Source organism: Columba livia, chromosome 1 (assembly GCF_036013475.1).
Source record: "Columba livia isolate bColLiv1 breed racing homer chromosome 1, bColLiv1.pat.W.v2, whole genome shotgun sequence".
NCBI lineage: Eukaryota > Metazoa > Chordata > Aves > Columbiformes > Columbidae > Columba > Columba livia.
The window spans coordinates 53179832-53202316 of NC_088602.1; the positions used below are offsets into that span (position 1 = coordinate 53179832).

General features: G+C 36.8%; 1 protein-coding gene across 3 annotated transcripts in view; it reads left to right on the forward strand.

Moving 5' to 3' along the window:
* Positions 1–22485, forward strand: part of GPC5 (glypican 5) — a 663584-nt gene that overhangs the window by 7382 nt on the left and 633717 nt on the right. For all 3 annotated transcript variants that reach the window (XM_065056829.1, XM_065056837.1, XM_065056843.1), the window contains exon 2: positions 8339–8500. In XM_065056829.1, the coding sequence (XP_064912901.1) occupies positions 8339–8500 (162 nt within the window). The remainder of the gene's footprint in view (positions 1–8338; positions 8501–22485) is intronic.

The window sequence follows — 22485 nt, forward strand, 5'->3', positions numbered from 1 at the left end:
TAGACAATTGTTAAGGATATGCAACTGAATGAGCAAGACAAACTATACTTGAAGGATGAAATGATATCAGAAAAAACTGGTGTGTTATACTCTTTTGTTAATTCATGTTAAAATATTTTTGCGAATGCAGTTTAATGTAACCGTGGAAGTCAGTTTAAAACCCAGATCAGATTGCCCTTGAATTTTAATTTGGTTTTGTAATATGAGTTACATTCAGGTAATCTGGATTTTTGTTCTGTTTGAAGTCTAATTGAGAAAATATTTTTCTTCTTGTTGTGTGCAGACAGGGGCACTTCCAGTCACTCTGTCAAACTGACATTCAGATCTCCAGATAAAGTTTTAGGTGGAGAGCACCTCTGGGTCCACAAGAAGGTCGCTGTGAAACAATTCTTAAAACATTTGGGGATTAAAAACAACAAAGAAATGAGCTCAACTACCTAGCAGTTTTCCCATTTCTGTCTACCATATTTCAGTGTCCATGCTGCTAAATGCAGGGCAGAAGACCAACTCCTGGTTCTTGTGCAGAGTGGAACAGATTGGCTCTCGTCTACGTTGTTGCAGAAGGGACTGACTGTCCTCACTCACTAGTGTTTGCTCTTGAGTCATCTCTACATCCGGTATAATGCTCTTGTAACGCCAAAGCACTACGAATTTTTGGAGTTCCCTTTCCCTGCAATTCAAACAGTGTTATAAAAAGGACAGCTTTTTTGCAGGCAATGAGTGTGGTGTGACATGATTGCAGGTTGTATGGGTGCATGGAGGGATGTCTGTACCTCGCTAGGGTGCCTGCTCTTAGGATGATGGTCTCAAAGGATGTTAGGAAGGAGCCAAACCTGTACTGCAGTGTTGCCTATGGTACCCTCTGAAAGCAGTTTGAAGAATATCTAGAAGGGCAGCTGGGCGCTGCATTGAGGGAAATCCTGATGCCATCTGAACAGAGTCACAGAAAGAGGTGAGGTGATAGTTCAACAGTGTGGACAGTCAAGGCCAGGGCCTTGACACTGAGCCCTGCCTCATTTGGCAATGCTGAAGTATTTCACAGCAATCGTAATGATGGTGATTAAAGCTAAGTCTGGAGTGGTGGCTGTAACAAAACTAAGTTAATATATATTAGAGGGCAAGCATGAGGAGGATTCATGTCTGATACAGGTTGCAAATCCATTTTGTGATAAACCACTGGTTTGAATAACTGCTTTCAGGCACTGTTTATCATGACAATCTTAGATCTGTTCTGGGCATTTTTAGACTCTGGATTTGATCTCATGGAAGTATTTGTCTAAGTAGACAGGCATAAATTTACCACGCATCTGGTATTTTCTCTTCTTGGCAATTTACGTCCTCATCCTGTCAGCACTTGTGTATTTCAAGTTACTGAAAATATGGATGTGTATGGTTGAGACCATGAATGAAAGTTTGAAATCAGTTCCAGATCTTCTAGAAACAGGTAAACCTAAACCTAAGAATAGTTACATTATATTGTTGCTGAACTACCTTTACCGCATCTGTATAGATTGTTTTCAATTGTAAAACTTTTCCTATACTATAACTGTTTATGTTAATAGACATTTATTACAGTCTAAGTTACTTCACTTCTTGCTGTCTTGTGGTTTTGTCTAAAAATAGATTGCAGTGTAGAGCCTTCAGAATTTGGTACTGAAAAGAGCCAATATTCCTTATTGGAGCAGAAAATGTTTTCTTACTGTATTTCAAAATAATTGGTTATCACAAAACAATTCTTCAGGAAGACAGGATGACTTTTCAGATGTGAAAACATAGAAAATAAGTGGTATGGTGTTGTGGTTTTTTTTTTTTTAATGTTTGCTGTACTGAAATTTAATAACCCGTTTCACTTGCTGGTTTACGTATTCTCTTTCGAAACATTATCTGTAAGCTGTTGCTTGTTCTGTAGCTCAATAAAGAAACAACTACAAAGCCACTCTGTGGATTCTGAGCAACCACTCAATTCTTAGTCAGTTCGGTTAATTTGCATGTTGTATCTGGTTACTTTTTCCTGACCAGTGAAAGCAGCTATGTTTAATGAGCTGGAACAGAAGTAGGTCAATATAATGTTCTTTATATGTACGTGATTAGCAGTCTTAAAGTATAAAATAAAGTTCCCTTAGGGTTGGGAATGATATCCATGTTAATAAGATGTTGCTTAAAAATTATTTACCATAAAATCAAGGGAATAAAAGAATATTGAAGAGTCAGCTGAAACCATAAACCAATATTCATTATTATGTCAGAGTTTTGCTGTAAGTCTAAGTGTCTTCTTGAAGCTATTCTAAAGCCCATCATAAGCCTAGATAAAATTTCATATTAGCTTCTGCTTTACAAGAGGCAAAGTGCAGAAGATTTGAAAGCTAAGTAGTGCCTAACATTTTTTTAAAATACTAAGCACAATTTGGGTAATAGAGCTAATCTTTAAGTTATTTAATTTTAATACTAAATGGGTATTATGCATGTCTGTACCTATATACATATGGAATTACACATGAGAAGATGACATGTATAGTATTTGCTAATAACTAAAATGTAGTTGTTGAGAGATCATACATATTGGAAAAATTGCCAAAGGTTTTGTGCAAGATCTGATTTTCTGAACTTCATAGGAAAAAGGAGAACATTTCTTCTAAGAGATAAAGCTGTTTACTTGTGAAAGAGACATATCAAGTCAGTAGGAGAATGAGAAATAATAGAAGTTCTAATTTTTCCTCGGTTTAACAACTCAGCTGTACACTTCTGATTGTGAAATCACGGTTTATTATACAACGCCATTGACTAAAATGATGCTATATGCAATACAATATTATTTGCATTTGAGGCAACTTGATAATAACACTTCATCAAGTTTTCTCTCATAAATCTTCAGTTCCAAGCAGAGAGAGGAGATTTACATGTAGTTACTATCTGCTAAGATTTGGAGGGTAAGGTAGGTCATCTTATATACATGCTAGTGAGGTGTTATTTCACTATTTTTAAATACTAGCCATCTGTTGCTGCACAGTGATCAATAAAGCTGTTTCATCATGTCTCAGTTATTCCAGCTGTGTCTGGGTCTTTCGGGTGTGTGCAGAGCTCCAGCTTTGCCTGTTTGTTTCCTGGTGTTAAGAATGTTATGGGAACTGCCAAATCCAGCAAGTGCTGCTTCTTGGAAATTCCTCCTGGCTGCTGGGTACACTCTGAGAGTTCACTGGTGATGGTTGCTAGTGAAAACACACACTTCCTTTACAAATCACAAGCACACCCGCATTCATGGATCCCTTGAATGTCAATGTCACGGCCTTCCAGTTTAATATCCGTGACTGATTCCCCTTAACTGCTGTGCCAGTTGCCTCCTCCTCTCCTCTTCATCAAGTTGGTCCAGCTTAATGTTTGCTAGTGAACAGATATGTGCACCCAGTCATTAGCCTCACAAGCTCCTCCACTGCTGAAGATCCCTTGGATATTAGCATGGGCTCTCTGTTTCCCCAATATCCAGACTCTGGGCCCTGTAAAATGTGATTACTTTCATGTTATTAGTAAAACAAAATGGTGTATGTTACAACTGAGGATAGCATCAGGAAAACCTGACGTTTTTTCTCTCTTTTTATTCTGCACTAGGAATAGACTTCAGTTAAATGTAGTGACCTTACTGTGATAAATGTGTTCCGAAATGAAGGGCAAAAAGATGAAAAATGAGTTTTGACCAGGAAATCTGGAGCCTAAAGCCAATCAGGAAGATATACAATTTACCACTTTACATTTTCAGAGAAGGGGCTTGAATTAAAAGTATGATATCTGTGTGTGTATTTAACACCAATGACTTTAACTGATGCTAGAAGCTAAACAACTGTAGCACTGCTGCAGGCTTATTTATCGTTCCTTTAAATTGTTTGTAGGTGGGTGGTGTGTTAGTCCAGTTTGCTGCTTGCTGTTTTAACAATATAATATTTTCAGTCTCATTTACTGCAGCTAATATTTAAATTAATTAGTATTCAGTATGACAGCAAATGTATCTAATAACGAGTGAGAGGATTTAAAAGGATTAATAGAAAGTTGCATTGTTTTTTTTCCTTAAATAATGTCAATTTAAACATGTTTTACATTAGGGTATTTGTACCTGAAGGTGTATGTGTTTTATACACATGCGGCGTAAGTCACCCCTGGTAGGATTAACATAACTTTAATCCTTACATTTCTTTATTTGAATCATACACCACTAATCTGGTCTCTTGACCCATTCGCTTGAGTAACGTACTCTCTCTTTCCAGGTCTAAAATTTGCCGAAGCCATTACCAGTGCCTTGAAAAACAAATTCAACTTTTAAACAACTGTCATAATAGTTACAGCTATAGGTTGCAGAAAAACAAATTTTCACGTAGTTCAGGTTCCATCTTTGCCTGTTTTAAGTCCTAGACTTGGCCAGCCTTAAGCACAAGCATCTGCAGCGGTTGCTTGGGGTCCTGTGACTAGATCGTTCCCACTGCTGCTCCTTCCTCACTTTTATTGTGTTTTAGCTTCTCTGCAGCTATTGCCCCCTGCATAGAGGCCTGTATCCAGAGCAGCTCATCTGCATTACAGAATCACAGAATGGTTGGGGTTGGAAGGGACCTCTGGAAATCATCTATTCCAACCCGCCTGCTAGAGGAGGTACACCTAGATTGGACAGGAATGTGTCTATGTGGGTTTTGAATGTCTCCAGAGAAGGAGACTCTACAACTTCTATGTGCAGCCTGTTCCAGCGCTCTGGCACCCTCAAAGTAAAGAAATTTCTCCTCATGTTTGGATGGAACCTCCTTTGCTTCAGTCTGTGCCCATTGCCCCTCATCATATCGTTGGGTACCACTGTAAAGAGGAAACCTCCCTCAACCTGCTGGTCACACTCTTCTTAATGCACCTCAGGATACTGTTGGCCTTCTTGGCCAAAAGGGCACATTGCTGACTTAGGGTCAAGCTGTTGTCCACCAGAACTCCTAAGTTCTTCGGTGCAATGCTGTTTTCCAGCAGGTCCACCCCTGACCTGTACTGGTGCCTGGGGTTATTCTTCCCCAGGTGCAGGACCCTACACTTGTCCTTGTTGAATTTATACCACTCTTACATGATGTAACTGTTTCTACATCTGCTTTGTTTTATCCTTGGCTGTGATTTGAACTATTGCAGGCCATGCCATTATTTTGTAACGAAAGGTACGATGAGAGAAGTCTTCAGTATTTTGGGAGTGGGGTGGTGATGTCTAGGACTGGGAATTTTGTAGGAAGGAATGGCTGGTCAGCAGTGCGGCTTGGAGAGCTGGTCTGGACTGGGAGTTTGGAGCAGTGGGGTCAAAAGACTGAAATGTGGCTTGGGGAAGCATGGGGTGTGCAGGAGGAGATGGAGGAGAGTGAGGCTGTATAGAGATGTTTATATGGTTTCTGAGGTTGTGGGGTGCTGATGAATGTTTTTTTTTTCAATGTTCATAAGAAAATTATTTTTAAATGATTATGAATGTTGCTCAAAGAGAAACAACTTTGGTTTTGGCTGACTCTTATACTATGCATTTTCTTTGGCATGAATAACATAAATACTAGAGTAGTTAATAAATAGATAATTTAATAGACCACCTTAATATTTCAGCATTATTTTAATTCTTCTGCTGACTTGGAATGTTGGTGGATAGAATATATGAGTTTTCACATGACAAGAGATATGTAAATATAGCTGGAAGGGAGACATTACTTAGTTTGTAAGCCGTAAAAAAATTACATACTGAAGAACATGGAAATTCTATTTTAAAATAAATGATGAGGATAAATAATCTTCAAAACCATCAAACTATATGAGGAAAAAGATACCTTGTAGCAATAGTATAACACTTAAGAAATAAAATTTCTTAATACTTGCAGAAGATCAGTGATTTGTACCCTGATTAAAATAATGTTTTAACTTTTTCTTGTGATAGTGAAGGTGTTCAGCTTCCCAGACTTTGATTTGTTGGTGTACTAATCACTGTATGTTAAACATCTACTGGAAGCCACTTCAAAGAGATTTACAGGGATATCACTTGCTTAGATCATTTTCACATCTAGAGGCTATGTTCTTACTTTTGCATGCTACCATGAAGGCAATCTCAGATTTGTGATTTCTATGTGGTAGTTAGTAAATAGGATTTTTTTAATAGTATGTGGTGCTTTTCCTTTAACATGGCATTTACTTCTGCTTATGTCTGTGAAATGGATTTATTTCAAAGCACGCATTCTTACCATGGGCACTAAACTGTTGTTGTGTATGTGGAGTCAAACACTTGTCTTTGTAAATATGAAGGAGATACATCAATTCCTTGACAGCACTTTTCACCAAAATTAATTAGTTTTGTCTGAAAGCAGAAAAGATCCTTTAAAAATTAAGAGAAATTTTGTAGTATTTACCACTGGAGGTTCAAATGTGTCTTCCTTCCACACCTGCTTTTGGAGGGAGAGACAAGGAATTTTGAAGATGGAAACTACTGATGCCAGAAGAAAATGTTCAGCAAATCTGAGACCATATTATCTGCAGTTAGCAAGCGAAATTTGTATATTTGTCATGGGAATCTAATTGCTTTTGTGTAGTACTGTAGATATAAGTGTTCATCCAAGGTTTGAATAACTGTTTTTTTTTTTTTGTTATGTGGTGTGGGGTGTTTTTATGTGTGTGTGGTTTTGTTTCTTTGGTTTGGTTTTGTAGTCCTTATCATTTACCTATTTCATTCTGGCCGTGTGGTTTTCTGAATGTGGTTTCTAAGGAATCTTCTGGATGATTTCTACCTGTCTAAATATGGCACAGTGAGTTCCTGCTTATGATTTGGGTTGCTGTATGTAAGTAATAACATTTTTTCCCCACTGTGTAGCCAAACTTCATATACAGGGCTGTGAGTCCCTTCATTAAGATCACTTCAACCAACACATGGATAAAGGGACTTAAGTTTGATATAATGAATTTAAACACTTTGCCATTCTTCCAGAATGCTCTGGTCCAGACCTCAGTAGCTTAACTTTTCCATTTTAGCTTTCTGGAATATTTTATTTAAAACACATAATTTATGTAAGATAATTAAAGGAATATTTGAAGTGCGAAATGTGTAAGGCCTCCTTTTCCCCATAACTATAGCCATACTACCTTAGAATGATTTATCGGAGAAAAATAGGGGGAAAAAGAATTAAAGATTTAAAAGGGATGTTAAATCTTGAGAATTTAGTGGTAGGGAAATTAAAGCTTGAGTAAAAAGAGGTGGTGTAAGAGCTGAAAGCAAATATAGAGGCAAGGACAATGTGGATTTAAGTTTTTACTTTTTAACTTCTTACTTTTATTCTTCTGATCATGATCTTACCTTTTTACCTATTATGAAGAAAGAACGGTGCATATGCATACAACCCCAGAAGCTGAATTTAGTCCACAGAGCGGATAAGAAAAGTTTCTTGCTATATTTGGTAGAAATCTTGTGATATCTGTGAGTGAAACACTGTATCTGAGAACAAAATTTGGATTGGACAGTGATATTTTGTATTAATACAATTTAAGTTCTCACACCTTTCTTCTTTCATTAAATGTTTGTTTCCTCATTTTAGAAAGCATTGTTTACATACAGTGCAAATAAAGGTTTTAAATATATGATAACAAGGAATGTATTTAAGGTATTTTTATGCTTGATTATGCTCCAGTTATTAAAATAAACAATGAAATGGACAATTGTTATAACAGTACTGAATTGCCCCTCTTGAATTTCAGCATGCCCAAAATTTGAAAAGATGCTATTTTCTGTTAATATTTCCCAACCTGTTGGTGAAGTATTAAATTGACTTGACAGATACATAGGAATGTTAGACATTAGAGAAAGACACAGTAAGGGAGATTAGACTGGAATTCAGGACTACTCCATATAAAAGTTAATATGAGAATATTAATTATAAACTCATCAGGAATGGGCTTCCCACTGATGTATTTGTAATATTTAGCAGTAGTTAGCTCTTTCCAGTCCATGATTTACAGAAGAACAAGAATGCCAGCCATGAGCTGGCCCAGCAGTTCAGTAGTCTAGATTATCTACAATGCATATCCCATGTATTTTATCAACATTATTTAACAGTATTCACAGCTGGAATAAGATTACAGTGTTAGGGAAATTATGTGACATAAATTGACTGTAGTAAGTGTACTCTTCCCACAGAATTCTAGTTAGTATCCCCTTCTGTTTTCTGTTTACCAAAGCCAGATGTCTGTAAAGCTTTGGGTATTTCTGTTATGTGTCTATTCCTATGTTTAAAAAAATGTAACTGTTTTCTGTGTATTTATGTATTGCATACTCCTGTTTCATAGCAATCAATGTAATTATCTCTTTCTCTAGGGGCTGATCTCCAGGTTTGTACTTCTAAAAAACTGACATGCTGTACTAAGAAGATGGAAGAAAGATATCAGACTGCAGCAAAGCAAGATATACAGCAAGTGCTTCAAACATCAAGCGCTACATTAAAATTTTTAATATCTCATAATGCAGCTGCTTTTCAAGGTAAGGCTTTCTGCTTTTTCTTTCCAGATTTGTTCATGCTTTTCTTGATTTTCATCTTTGATTAGTTTATGCATATAATAAATGTTTTCTGTTAATTTTTAGTTTCTCCCTATGCTTTTATGCTTTCAAAGGAGTATTAAATCAGGCAAGTGATTAGAAACTGTATTGCTTTTGGAATAACTGTTTCAGTAAGATGCTTTGATTTAAATTGAAAACCAAGAATTTGGTGTTCCTCTTGAACTGGTTTAGTTTGGACAATACTAAAATGCAAAATTATTGCCTGGAATGCTATAAAAGACAGATTTTTTGTTACTCTGGTATTTCTGCCCCCCCATGTTTTTTTGTCTTGTTCTGATAGAAATACCTGGGTAGTTTGGTTTTGAGGTTCAGATTTTAGATCTAGAGTTTGAGTGACAGTTGTTCCAATACCCAATAGGAACCTATCTGATAAATTAGTAGTTGTTTGGGCTGGTGGTGGGATTGCCTGCTTGCAATTTCTCTGCATACTATTCAGTTTTATCTGCATTAATAAGGCATAAGTTACTGCAGAAATTGATTAGGAGCTGAGAAGATGTGAGAAATAGTGGCAATATGAAGTTGTATGTGATAGAAAGGCTTATGCAGTTCATATTTGTTGAGGACAAAGCCTTACAGTCATTTGTGTACTTATGGCCTCAATGACTGCTTGGTTGGACAGGATAAGATGGTAACTTCCTACCGGCTTAGGAATTTGTCCTTCTGGTGGCTCTTTTGTGTTTAACCTGTGAAGCTAAAATGATTAGCAGAACAAAACCAGCTGCCAATGGTCATAAAATGGGCAGCAAAGTTGACTCCAGGGTCCTGAAGCCTTTTCTTTTTGAAATTTGGGTTGTCTAATGCTGAAAACAAGTTGGAATTGTTTTTCTGCCATCTGGGGGTATTGCCATTTAGCCTGCCTAACACAGCTGTCAATAGGTGCCATGATCAGGAGATCATTGATAAAATGTACAAAGAAACCTCTCCCTCCTTGTCTACTGCCTTTGCTCTTCCTTCTAACTTCTGTATATTAGCTCTCTTTTTTTTGGACCATAACAGTATAATGTGTTGCTTTGCTGACCTTGGGCTGTAGCCTCTGTAGAGGTCAGGAACTAACTGTCTGTTCCCTCCTTTCCTTCACCCCTAGAAAAACAAAAGGAAGCAACAATGCAGTAGCCCCCCTTTAGGTAATCAGATAGCATACTTTTGCAAGCCCAAGATTTCTTAGTCTTCACAAGAGTGGAATTTAAGTGACATTTAAGTGAATTTAAGTGAAATCAGGACCCAGAAACTGCATTTCTGTTGCATTTACATCCTGAGAGGCTCAGTCAGAGGGGTATTTTCAGAGCGTGTGCAGTGTACTTCTCTCTTGTAGCTGAGTTCTCCCTCAAAGACAGGGATATACATGTGCCTTTGAGGAGAAATGGTTGTGCTTCCCTTGGGTACAATCTGAGCAGCTATTAAAAATGTGGGTTCTAGGCCCTTCTCAACTTGTAAAGATTCAAATAGTATAGCCTGCTGGTCCAGGAGGGTGCCCTGAACACCAGTTTAAAGGCTTATGTGGCACATATGCACTTTTCATTTTACAGTGTGGAATGGAATTCAAAAAACACTGACCCAAAGAAGGGAGTCTGTAGCTTAGTGGTGGTATGTCCTTTCTATAGAAGAATAGTTTCAGGACTGCTAGAGAATTATAGTTTTTCTTTTTTTTGGCAAAACACGTGTGAGCAGTTCTTGTGCAGGAGCACAAGCCATCCTTCCCACATATGTAGCTCAACACTAATTACTTCTCCAACTGGCCTTCTTTCATAATTTTCTTTTAAACAAATACTTTTCAAAGCATATACTTTAACATGTATAATTGCAGTCTACAGCTTCCTCACAAGGGGAGGAGGAGGAGCAGGAGCCAAATTCTTCTCTTTAGTGACCAATGACAGAACCCGAGGGAATGGTGGGAAGATGTGCCAGGGGAGGTTTAGGTTGGACATGAGGAAAAGGTTCTTCCCCCAGAGGGTGGTGGAGCACTGGAACAGGCTCCCAGGGAGGTGTCACGGCCCCACGCCTGACAGTGTTCAGGAAGAGACTGGACAATACCCTCAGACACATGGTGTGAAGTGTGGGGTTGTCCTGTGCAGGGACAGGAGTTGGACTCCCTTCCAACTCTGGACATTCTATGATTCTGTGATATATGTATTATATTATATACCTTATACACTTCATATATTTCTTAACTACACGCTGTAGTACTTTTGTCTTAAAATTCTTTTTGTGTAAAGAAGTATAATTAAGAGAGAATATTCCATGGATTATGCTAATACTTAAATTTAAAACCTTGTTTAACCCTGAGTTAGTTATTTGTGGAAAAACATGCTGATATACATACCACTAATTTTTCTGAGAATTGCTACTATTGGTGACTAAAATTCAAACTACATTATTTCAGATTCAGAAACCATAAAAAGGTGCTGCTGGTGTTTTTTAGGTTTTGTACTCTAGGAACATAATAAGACATTAAACTTGGTCTGAATGAAGTTTTGGCCCTGCTTTGAGCAGGACTTTTGGACTGGAGACCTCCTGAGGGTCTTTTCCAATCTGAACTACTGTATGACAGTGTGTCTGTGTTCACCATGAAATCTTTAGGCTGTGGCTGGGATGTGCAGCCAGGAGTGTGATTATTTCTGCTGCTTTGGCAACTGGGCAGACGTCTCAGCAGTTGTGCAGAAAGCGGGAAAGATTGTTGGTGTGCATACAGAGGGGAGCAGGTGTCCTGGACTTTGACATTGTTGTCACCTACATCTATTCAAAGTCTGTTGAGGTTGGATGCCTCAGCCTAAAAGAGGTGGACTGCATCCAAACACAACAAATAGCGAATGTGGGTTTTTTTTTCGGTTTATTTCATATTCAGTAGAAGGAGGTAGGCAGTTAAAAATGTAACCTGTATTTGTCTCTGGATGTTTTCAGAGGGGTGTTTTCTCTCTGTATTACAGACAGTCTAGAGATCCTGAGTCCTTCAATATGATGAGGTACTAAGTACTTTAGCATCACTGACTTTGTGAAATAAGGCATCTGTCTGCCTTTCTTATCTATTAACTGTATGTGTATGCATATATATACCAGGGTAAATATAGATATATATGACATGTCTTTGTCATTTTCTAATATTTGTTAAAATCCTGTGGTTATATCATGGTAAGTGCTCTGCTGAGCTGAGTTCTGCTGGCAATTTTCAAATGTTGCAAAAATTCCATGCAATTCCATTCTATTTCAAGCTATATGATGCTAATTGCACCACTTGTGTACTGCTTCCTAGCAAGTACTCTTACAGTTTTTTCCTCACATTTCAGCATGTTTTGGAGTGTATATTTACTTTTTCACTGTAAATCTTGTTCCTTTTTAATACCTTTGAGTTGTGGTGAGGGGACAGTAGGAGAGGTGAGACTGCAGTTAAGTAAGATATTTATCTGGTAAGTGATAGATATATTATGGAGAGCAAAAAATCGTTCTTCCCTTGGCAAACGTGACGAGAGAACTTAAAGCGTATGATAATTGTGTTTCAAGACAGCTATTTTGATAGGTTAACATACTTGCATATCTCTGCATTTTTAATATTTATTATCTTAATAACAACTGAGAAAAAGATTGTGAGTGCTGTACAGGGATTGTCATAGCATCTCCATTATAGTGGAAACCATAAAGCGAAATGCTTTTTTAACCTTTATTTTATATGCTGGTAGACCAACATCCACCAATACCCCTACACCCCCACCCATCCAACCTCTCTCTCCTTGTGCCCCACCCACCCTTTTGCATAATTCTTAGATGTTACACTAGGTTCACATGGACCCTTGTTTCCCTCTAAACAGAAGAGGAACAAGGAACACCAGGGTCAATCCTTGTATAGTCACAATGCAGTGCCATTTTTTGTGTAGGGAAAAAACTCCCTGCGGTTTGTAACGCTATGGAGAAGAACTGAATAGTCATCTAAGAATCTGGTGATTTGCAGTGGGATGGAGCTCTGTACAATAAAATAGCAGATATCGTGTCTCTTCACTTTTTCCACACAGAGAGCTCAAAGCCCTTTAAAAAGTGGCAATATATGACACGGAACAAAACAGCAGCTTGTCTGGTAGAATGGAAAATTTAGAGATAATAATTAGGTTGTAAAGTCTGAAAGCAAATGGACTTTTCTTTGTGCTATGATATTTGGCTAATATGGAACTGTGAATCTTTTATGAATGTGACAACCTGTCACCAAAACAGTGGATTTGACAAGTGTGCCTCTGTAAGGGAAAGGCAATAAATTATTCAATACAACATTTCCTGATACTTTCCCTGTTACATGGGAAAACTATAGTGCCTTTGTGATGTAAGTTCTGGAGTATATTGAATCAGATTTTCCTGATGAAGTTTCCTGTTCTTCTGTGAAAATATTTCTGCACAATACATCAGTGTCCATTTTATCCTAGACCAAAATTAAATGAAGTCAAACTGTTATATCATATTGGTTTAGGTAACAGTACAATTATTACATTTAAATATGATAAAGTTGTAGTCAGTAGTTAAAATAAATTGTGTGAACTAGAAAATGTGCTGAAATCTTCTGAGCTGCTTTCTCTGATAACGTGGTAAGCCATAAGAAATACTGGAGTATCTGTTCATCCTTGTAAAACTAAATCTTCCCTGGCGTTGATTCAGTTGTTTTCCATTTGTTAAGTTTTCTGAAGAATGATTTGAAGATCAAAAAACTGTGAGTAAGAGCTTCTGTATCTCACTTATGATTTCACATGATACATTGCCCTCTAGATCATTTGCAATGTGAAAGACTATTTTGAAGTTCCCACATTTTCTTATTTCTTGGCTTCATAATCCTTTTTATTTTAAGTGTGATATAAATAAGCCAAAATCCAAATGCCTATGAATCCCAACTTCTGTTAATAAAATGAAGCTGAATTATTCTTTTAAAAGTCAAATACGTGGACAGACTAAGAGACCTGATTGTCATTTTCTTGTTAGATTGGGGGAAGAGAGTCTCAAAAATGTCTCTGGTTCACTGGAGTTGTGTGCCTTATTCTCTGTTGTACTGCAGACCTTCCCCACAGCTTCCCCTGGGGACTGAGGAAGTTGGGAATTTTAATAATGCGGAAAAATGATTGTACCTACTGATTGGTCTAAAGATAAAAGCTGTTACACAAACCTTATTAATTTCAGAAATCATCTATTCAGATGCTATTTTGATTCCTTTATAATGCAAAACCAGGATAAACGATTTGCTGGTGTAACTTAGAATTGGACCGAGTATGTCTATATATACACAGAACACAGAATTACAGGGCTGTAGTAAGTGCAGAAATCTGGAGATTTAGATTAATACTTAATATTTCGTTATTAATCCTGAGTTTTATTTCTGTATTGCAATCAAGCCTTTATCATTCCAGAGGGATTTGCTTCTATTGTATCTCATTTTTATCTTTTAGATACTTATTTGCATACATGTATGCTGTGCTACAGCTGTTGCTGGGGTATATACACACAGGGGTTTAATGGGCTTCTGATCACACCAGTCTTTTCTTAAATTCTACTTTTTAGCATGCACTTGAGCTTGTGAATTCTTGTCTCAGTATATGTTTATTTACCAGCACTTAGTTATTTCTCCTAGTTGCAATAATATCTGAGTTACTATTAAGCTGATGTAGGTACACAGTTCAGACTCACATACTTTGTTAACACTAAGATTTTTTTTCATAATCTTATTTTTGTTAGTACCTGACTAACTACTATTTTGATTTATATCTGTGTAACACGGTGATCAGCGTAGACATATTCTAATTTAGAATTTTTATGCTTTCTGTAGTGCTCATACATTAGAGAAAACCTGTGAAATACAAATTTAAGGCATTGGTCCCTTGTGAGCAGTGGCTATAGAAGGTTTGCATTTTCACAGGACTGTGGATGCTTCCTGCTTCTTCTGAGAATTTTGGGAAGCTGATTGCTGGTGAAATGTATGAATTTGAAAGAAGATTCCAATGCAACAGAAAAAGGCAGTATAAAGTTGTTGGTCTCCAATGCATGTTTTCTGTTGTTTCAAATATAGCGTTTTCTGTAGCCTTTTAGATTTCCAAGATTTCAAAGTATATGTGGAAAAGTTTTCACTTAGTATTCTTATTCTCTGTTAAGAAAATAAGTAAAAAAAAGTCACAACTCAAGTCTTGTTGAAAGACAGAACTCAAAATAATCTTGACAAGTTTGAGACAAAGTCTGAAAATCACGGAGTTCAGCAGGAACAAATGCAAGGTGCTACATTTAACTGGGGAGAAACAGTGGAAGACATAACAGGGTGGGGGGTAACTTGCAATGGATCTGTTCTGTAGGAAACATTCTAAGAGTAATGATGGATCAAAAGCTGATGAAGTCAGCAGTTTCATGCTGCTGTGAGAAAGGCAGGTGTCATTGGAGGATTCTTAAATAGAAAGACAGCAGAGATTTGTAGACTGAAACTTTTCTGCTTTGTCCTGGTAAACTGGAGTTCGGTTGTGGGTAGTTTACTTGAAGACATGGGCCAACTGGAAAAAACGAGAGCAAAAATGTGCTCTGAAATCTAAACAAGTAACTTAAATAAATGGACAGCCCTAGTTTCTTTAAAATGAGAAACCAAGGGAAGAACTATGCTATTTCTTCAAAAACATAGGTGACAGCTACATAGAAGAAAGTAGTGATCTGTACTCTCTCATCTAGTACATAAAAAACAATGATTTCATAATGTAGTCAAGAAAGTGTAGACTCGATATGAGAAAGTATTTTCCAATGACAACATTAAAACACTTTTGATTAAACTTCTTGGGGGTTTCCATGTCCACAGGTCTAAGAAACAAGCTGGACAAGACAACAGCTGCCAAAAATTATGTTGTAGATATGATTGATTCTGCTTTGAGGGCCAGGGGTTAAACTAGACTACTCAGCAGACTTTTCTCAACCTTACCACAGATCTCAAATATGATTTACAAATAAAGGTTAAAGGAATTAAATGTTTTAACTAGTTTTAAGCTCAATGTATGGGTATTATGCTCTAACAAAAAAAAAGGTTTATTAATTAATTTATCTCCAAGAAGATAACACAGTTCTCTACTGTAACATAATGCGGTGGACTGTTTCAGTCATAAAGATGCTTGCAGAATGGGTTTAAATTTAGAATACTATATTTCAGTATTAAAAGAACATTAATTTGTTCAAAACTTTGTACTTCTTTATTATTTATCATTCTCACAATTGAACTGTTGTGTATAAATCTACTAAATCTGTATACTGTCACTTTAATAGACATTAATTATGCTGCTATGAATTCATATTCCACATGGGAAATTAAAAGAATTTTGCATTTTTTCCAATGTAGACAGTCTTATTTTTACATCTTTCTTATCTTTTTTTTTTTTTTTTTTTTCCAAATTACATCTCGGTGAATGTGGCATACTGCTTAGGAGAACTGGAATTGTGTACTGTGATTTTGTTTTACTGTGATGTAAAATTGTTTTTCTCTCCCAGGAAAGGTAAACTAAAGTTGCCTAGTTTTAGGTGGAATTTTTAAGAACAGATAAGTTTATATCTAAAGCAGTTAAATCTGATTGCATTTTAAGCGACAGTTTAAATTACAAAACCACCCTCTTGTCAAAACAACAAAAAGAAAAAGTAAGGGAGGGTAGGATTGTATAAAATTAATCAAATAAATATTAAAACACATGATTACAAAATTCATTATAACAAACAAAGTACTGGCTTTTCCTGTAAATAGCTGCACCTGTACTTTAGAAAGTAGATGTGTAATAAAAACAGAATTTAACCTGGAATTCTGAAAATGAAACAAAACCAAAACAAAATCAAAACCCAAACTGTACAGCAAACATAAATCTGAGAGGAGAATTTTATTCCTGTGAAGAAAAAAATCCAAAGTTGTTGCTAGACACATAAAAGTTTATGAAATACGACTGGAAATCTATGGTTAGACGATTGAACACAGCCCAGCATCACCCTTGACTGTAATTAAAGCTTGGGCACTTGCTTAAGTTTAATGTATTTAGATACCTACACTGAGGTGTCTGAAGCTTTGCCCCAGTGTGTATATTATACACACCAAAGAGCCCTCAGAACTTCCCTCCTCTCTGAAACCTTCCAGCCACACTGCCTAATGTTAGCTCCAGGGCGTAAGGAATTGGGAACACAATTATTGACCAATTATTGGTTATTGAGCAATAAGCTAATATTTGAGTTTCCAAGCTATCAGCTACTTGGAAGTGATTACTTTAATCCTGAAGTAAATGGAAGGCGGCTTCCTGCTCTGAGCAAACTGCTTCCCTCCTGCTAGAGAGGTGGAAATGTGCAAGTAGGTTCTGTGCTTATCATGTGGCAATTTGTTTACATACAAAATAGGAAATGATTATCTATTTTTCTTTCTCTTCTTCTGGAATGAAGCAGAAATGTGTGTCTGTGTTGTGCAATGAAGTAGTTGTAGTAGTGATTTTAACAGTGGTAATGAAATAGACTTTTACTAATATTAAACAGTTCATCAGCAGGTGCAGGTCTTTGTCTTAAAAGAGTTATTGATACAGGTAATATCAACTTTAAATAAATCTATGAATCTCAGCTTGCATTAAGGACTTCAACTTAAGTCTGCAGACTAGAGGAGTGCTGTGATAAAGGTCTGCTCATCCTGGAGTTCCAGAAGAGAATGTTTTATCTAAATGCATTTAAAATGCATATGCATAGCAGGTTGCAATACAGAATGCTACAGATTTACTGTAGATCAGCTGCATAGCTGTTCAGCACCTGTACAATAGTCGTTTATGTAGTATTTTTGGGTAGTGTCTAAAAATACAACAAATTAGTGAGGAGTGTTGGCTGTTTTCTGTGTTATTTATTTTGCAGTGTATTTATGTGTATGTATGTGTATTTATTTTGCAGCTTGTAGACTTTCCTGTTGCAGCTGTTCTGGTCTGTATAACTACTTAATATTTATTGTGACAGAAGCAAAGTGATAAAACAACTATGTAGTTCAGTGGTTAGGTTCCTCATCTGCAGCAAATGAAGGCTGCATGTTGCTACTCCAGTTAATATTTTTGATTATTTGTATAATCTATAGATATAGTCTGCACTCAAATAGCTTTACGTGCCAGGCCTGAAGGACTTTACAAGTGTTTTTCAAGGCACGTATGAACTCTGGGCTGGATATACTTCCAGTAGTCCATATCTCATCAATTTTGTTGCCCTTTTCAATGGATCCTCAATGGTCACCAGGACTTAAAAAAAAAAAGAATTTTGTACTGAATGGGAGCCAGTCAACTATCTTCTCTTAAGAACTGACTTCTTAAAGAATGCAGAGAGATGCATCTAAATTCCAATGGATGTTCCCCTCCACTACAGCCGCTGTGATAGCTGTGGGCTGGTTGCTTGTTTTGAATGAGATAAACTTCTGCAAAATACAACATAGATATTCTGCAGGATCAGGGTTATTACGTGGCTGAGAAAACGTCTTCCAAATCAAATTAGCATGATATTTTTATTCTGGAATATAGCATGTCTTTGTAAAGTGCTTGTGTAAAATGCATTATGTATGCATACATTTTTATTTATTGTTAGATATCTAAAAATATTTAAATATTTTAAGTGTTCCGTGTTCTGTGTGGTGTACCTTAAAGGTCTTTGGAATTTGTAAGATGGAGTAATGTATTTATAATTTGCAAGGTCTGTACATGTACAGAATGGGACTAGAAATTTTAAGTTATATCATGGCTTTGCATTGTGCTCCTGTTACGTCATGGTGATTCTAAACTTAAGTAGTTTGTAAACTAATTTTCTTGCTTTTGCCTAACACAGTTTTAACCTCATGTTATTTTGAACAAATTACTGGTAGTGTAAAAGATCTGATTGTCACCAATGAGTATTTAGTTTTGTCACTCCTGATATATTACTTAAAAGCTGCAAGCAAGAATTTTGTAAGCAAAGTAAAGCCTAGTTCAACCATATTAAAATCCTATTTCCATGTTAATTTGCTTTCTGCTGTGTGAATGTGTTACACTGAAGCTATTACCTGGCTCAGTGGTCCCCACAGACAATTTCCCTTTCTCATTCTGATTTTATTGTAAATGATTGTCAGCATAGTACAGGAAACTGCAAATTCAATTTTGATCAGTCCCATGAGGGACTTGATTCTTCATGGCTTATTCTTATTGTTTTTAAAATAAATTGAAATAACCAAATAATTTGAGGGTTTTCTTCAGAGCAGAGGATTAAAATCTGTAATTTCTTTTATGTAAGGGCTTTTCCTTCATTGTGTTATTGGGTAGAAGCTAATATTTAAGGAAATTTTGTAGTGATTACTCCCTTGGGAAAGATTTAGTTCTTCATTTCATATTTCCATTTTATATTCAATGCTTTGTTGAGCTTTCTTTCTTTCACACCTGGTGATCATAAACCTGCTGTTTTCTTTTAAAGATAATGCTTTCTTGAGTATTTGTTATAATTTAAGTCTTAAAGATAGCCCTTCCTGCCCTTGCTGTGCTTAGTCCTTACTGTGAAACAGATTAATGACCCCTTTGGTTTAGAAAACTTTAATTTTGCTTTGTCTCTCTGTGCTGTGTTACTGTGAGACAAAATAGCCAAAAACATGGAAGATGAAATAATGTGAAGTTAGAAGGGGACCATGGGGAGAAGAGAAGGTAACTGGATCAGAACAAAAAAGTTTAGTGATATAGTGCAGTGTGACCCTCCCAGAGGCAAAGTTTTTAACAGTAAATCACTGGGATATGAGATTCAGGGCTTGATTCAGCTGCACAACAGGCATCTGTCTGGTGCTGGTTTAGCTGTCACAGGGTCTTCTGTCTGTCCTCCAGGCCCACCCTTGCAGAGAAGTGCTGGTGCTGTCTGTCCTCTGTCATATTTGCTGATTTTGTGGAGGACGTCCTGCATAACCTCAAGAAAAGCAAATAACACTATATTTTGGGGAAAAGAATCAAGTTCACTCTTTCAAACTGTAGATGTTCACATCTTAGTGCCTCCATGTGAGGCAGGGGCATTTGGTCCCACAATGGTCAAAGGAAATAAGATCAAATATGTCTGTTTTAAATGGAATTACGTAGCTCAAACAACTTCACCTATATTAACGGTTTTTACTTATTTAAACTGTACGTAGTGTATATTTATATTTTAAAAGTAAGCTATATTAAAACTTTTGACATTGTCACCATTACAGAACAGTCCCTGGAGCCTGAGAGGGAAAAGATTAAAAAATTGCAATTCAAATTGCAGCACTTCAGGAACATTACACTTTTTGAGGTAAAAAAGAACAGAACAGACAAGGTAGTAGGGTGAAAAAAAATAATGGTTAAAAGTTTGTTCTTGCTTCTAACTACAGATTTGTTTCCCTAGCTGAAATAGTTATTTGATACTCAGCTTCCCTCCCTGCAGTTGCTATGGTACCTAATGCAACTGGAACAGGAACATATTGTCAAGCAGATTTGGGAAGATGCACTCAGGCTCAAGCTTTTTGGGTATCTTCTTAAAACTCAGCTCCTCTTATAAAACCAATAAAGAGCACTTATACTAGTGATATAAATAATTAAAAATACCTGTGTCAATTAAAGACCTTTAAAAAATATCCAAGCATCAGCTTACGTCTGTGTACTGATGAAGGCAATCAACTAGGGAATGGATTAAAAACAACAACAAACCCCAAAACAAATAAACAAACCAGAAATTAATGAATCTTCAAAAGCCAAACCTTAGAGAAACAATGAGAGAAGTATAGAATTAGGGCATTAGGAAGAAAGAAGAAGAAAGGGGGAAATAGGCGTGATCTCTTTAATTTCTTATTTTCTATAGAACTTTACACACTCAGTTCCCTCACCTGTCCAGTGTACAACCATAACTGACAGTCCTTTCTTGAGGAGATTACAAGCTAAAATGGCTCTTAAGTATCAGAAAGGAAAGGGGGAAGTCAAAGACAGTATTAAGAATTCAGTGTATTCAATTAATCAGGTGGTGGTTGTAGAGAATCTGGGAAGTTCATTTTCTACTCTTCAAATGAGGACACTGCTACTTATGTAACCAGAAGAAAAGAAAGTCCGTTTGTGTTTTAGAGATTATGACTCATGTCTTCGCTGTATCTTCTCTAGCTTTAGATTTCAGTGAAACACATTGCAGCTAGAACCTGTAAGGAGCAGTTCCCTAGCTTCGTCCGTTTACATGCAGGTATCTTCTGTAACACTGAAAGAAGGCCAACCAGGGCATCTTCTCACTGTGTATGTCGAAAATAGAGACAACAGTTTTTTGACTTCTCATTTGAAAATGTCATACCTCATACAGTGTGAGAACAGTGTTACAATATTTTTCTGAAAAGTTAAAATGAAGACTCTTAAAACCAAGAAAAGCCTAATTGATGTTCTAGCAAAAAGAAGGGAAAACATTCTAAATAGAGCATGCTAAGTTGAATTCAAAGTATAAATAGTTTCTCAAAAAAAAGCTGCTAACGTGCTTCTGTTCCCATGATAATAGAAAAAGTAAAAGGGGTTACTATGACTCAAAACTTTAGAGCTTGTACAAAGTCTGGGGAAGAAAGTGTGCTGTTTTGCTCTACGTCTGGATTTTCCATTGCCTTAAATTTCAGTAGTCATCACTATTTAATATGGAGATACAGCGTTAGTGGCACTTTTTGCTGTTACTTTGTGTCCACTTTCACAGAATAAATACTTAGTTATCTGAAGGACTTGGCGTATGAATCCAGTTGATGTGAGCTATTAAGTAAATGAACACTGATAAATGCATCTTCTACGCAGGATGATCTCTGGCCATGAGGAGGCAGCCAGCTTGGTTGAGGTGCATATGCAATATCCAATATCTAGGCCAGTGCTTCCATGGTAGACTAACCACATCCACGTGTGTGGTATTGAGCTGTACCATTTCCTGCTCTTATGCTCTGTAATGTGTTTGTTTTCACAGGTTTTCTTTTTTACCCACTAGAGTAGCATTTTTTGAGCATGGCATCAAATCTACGTGTTGTGTGTGGTGTCGGGGCAAATGGCGGTCCTTGAGTTGGCAAAAGCTGCTGGAACAGTGATGATGAACTGTACAGACTGGAGGGAGCCAGACTCATTTATACTGCTTTTTAGTTCCAGGAGTGAACTGGAGTTTTGTTTCAGTCGACACAAGTTGGCTGACATCAGTCTTAGGAGCAAGCTGACGTTTAGACAATACAGATGATCAGGGTAGATGGGAATGAACCGAGGAAATAACGTGCTCGGCCTTGTATACATAGCTTTGCTCTGATTAGTATTCTAGAAAGCTTTTGACAAAGTCCATCAACAGAGGTGTTTAGTAGACAAGATAAATAAGATAGAAAATCCTTACATGACGGAATAACTAGGGTGGGGAAGGAGAAGGAAGAACAAGTTAACAGAACAGTGTGGGAAGAAATGGTTGATTCTTAAAGTGGAGAGAGGTCACCAAAGCATTCTTCAAGGGTGTGTGCTGTTCAACATAGAACAACAACAACAACAACAACAACAAAACAACCTGGAAGAAGAAACAAAAAGTAAAGCGATGCTCATGATCATAAGCTACATAAGCTACAGGGTAATATAGAAGAGAGGCAAATACAAAAAGGCACAGAAAGGCTTTACAAGACTGGCTCAACAGGAGCTAAGATCTCAAACAAAATGCAGTTGAATTACATGTCAGGTGATACATATGGAGAAAAAAAACCACTCCTGTTCCTTGTATAAAATGGTAGTTTCTAACTTGACCAGTAATAAGATCTTGTGATTGTGATAGGTAATTCAGTGGAAAATGCAGACTGTTATTTTGTAGCAGGCAAAAGAGTAAATGGCATATTAGGAACTAGTAGAAAAGGAACAGATGGCAAAGCAGGAACCATTGTATATTGTTACATAAATCACTGTTCTTCTGCGTTTTGAATACCGTGTGCAGTA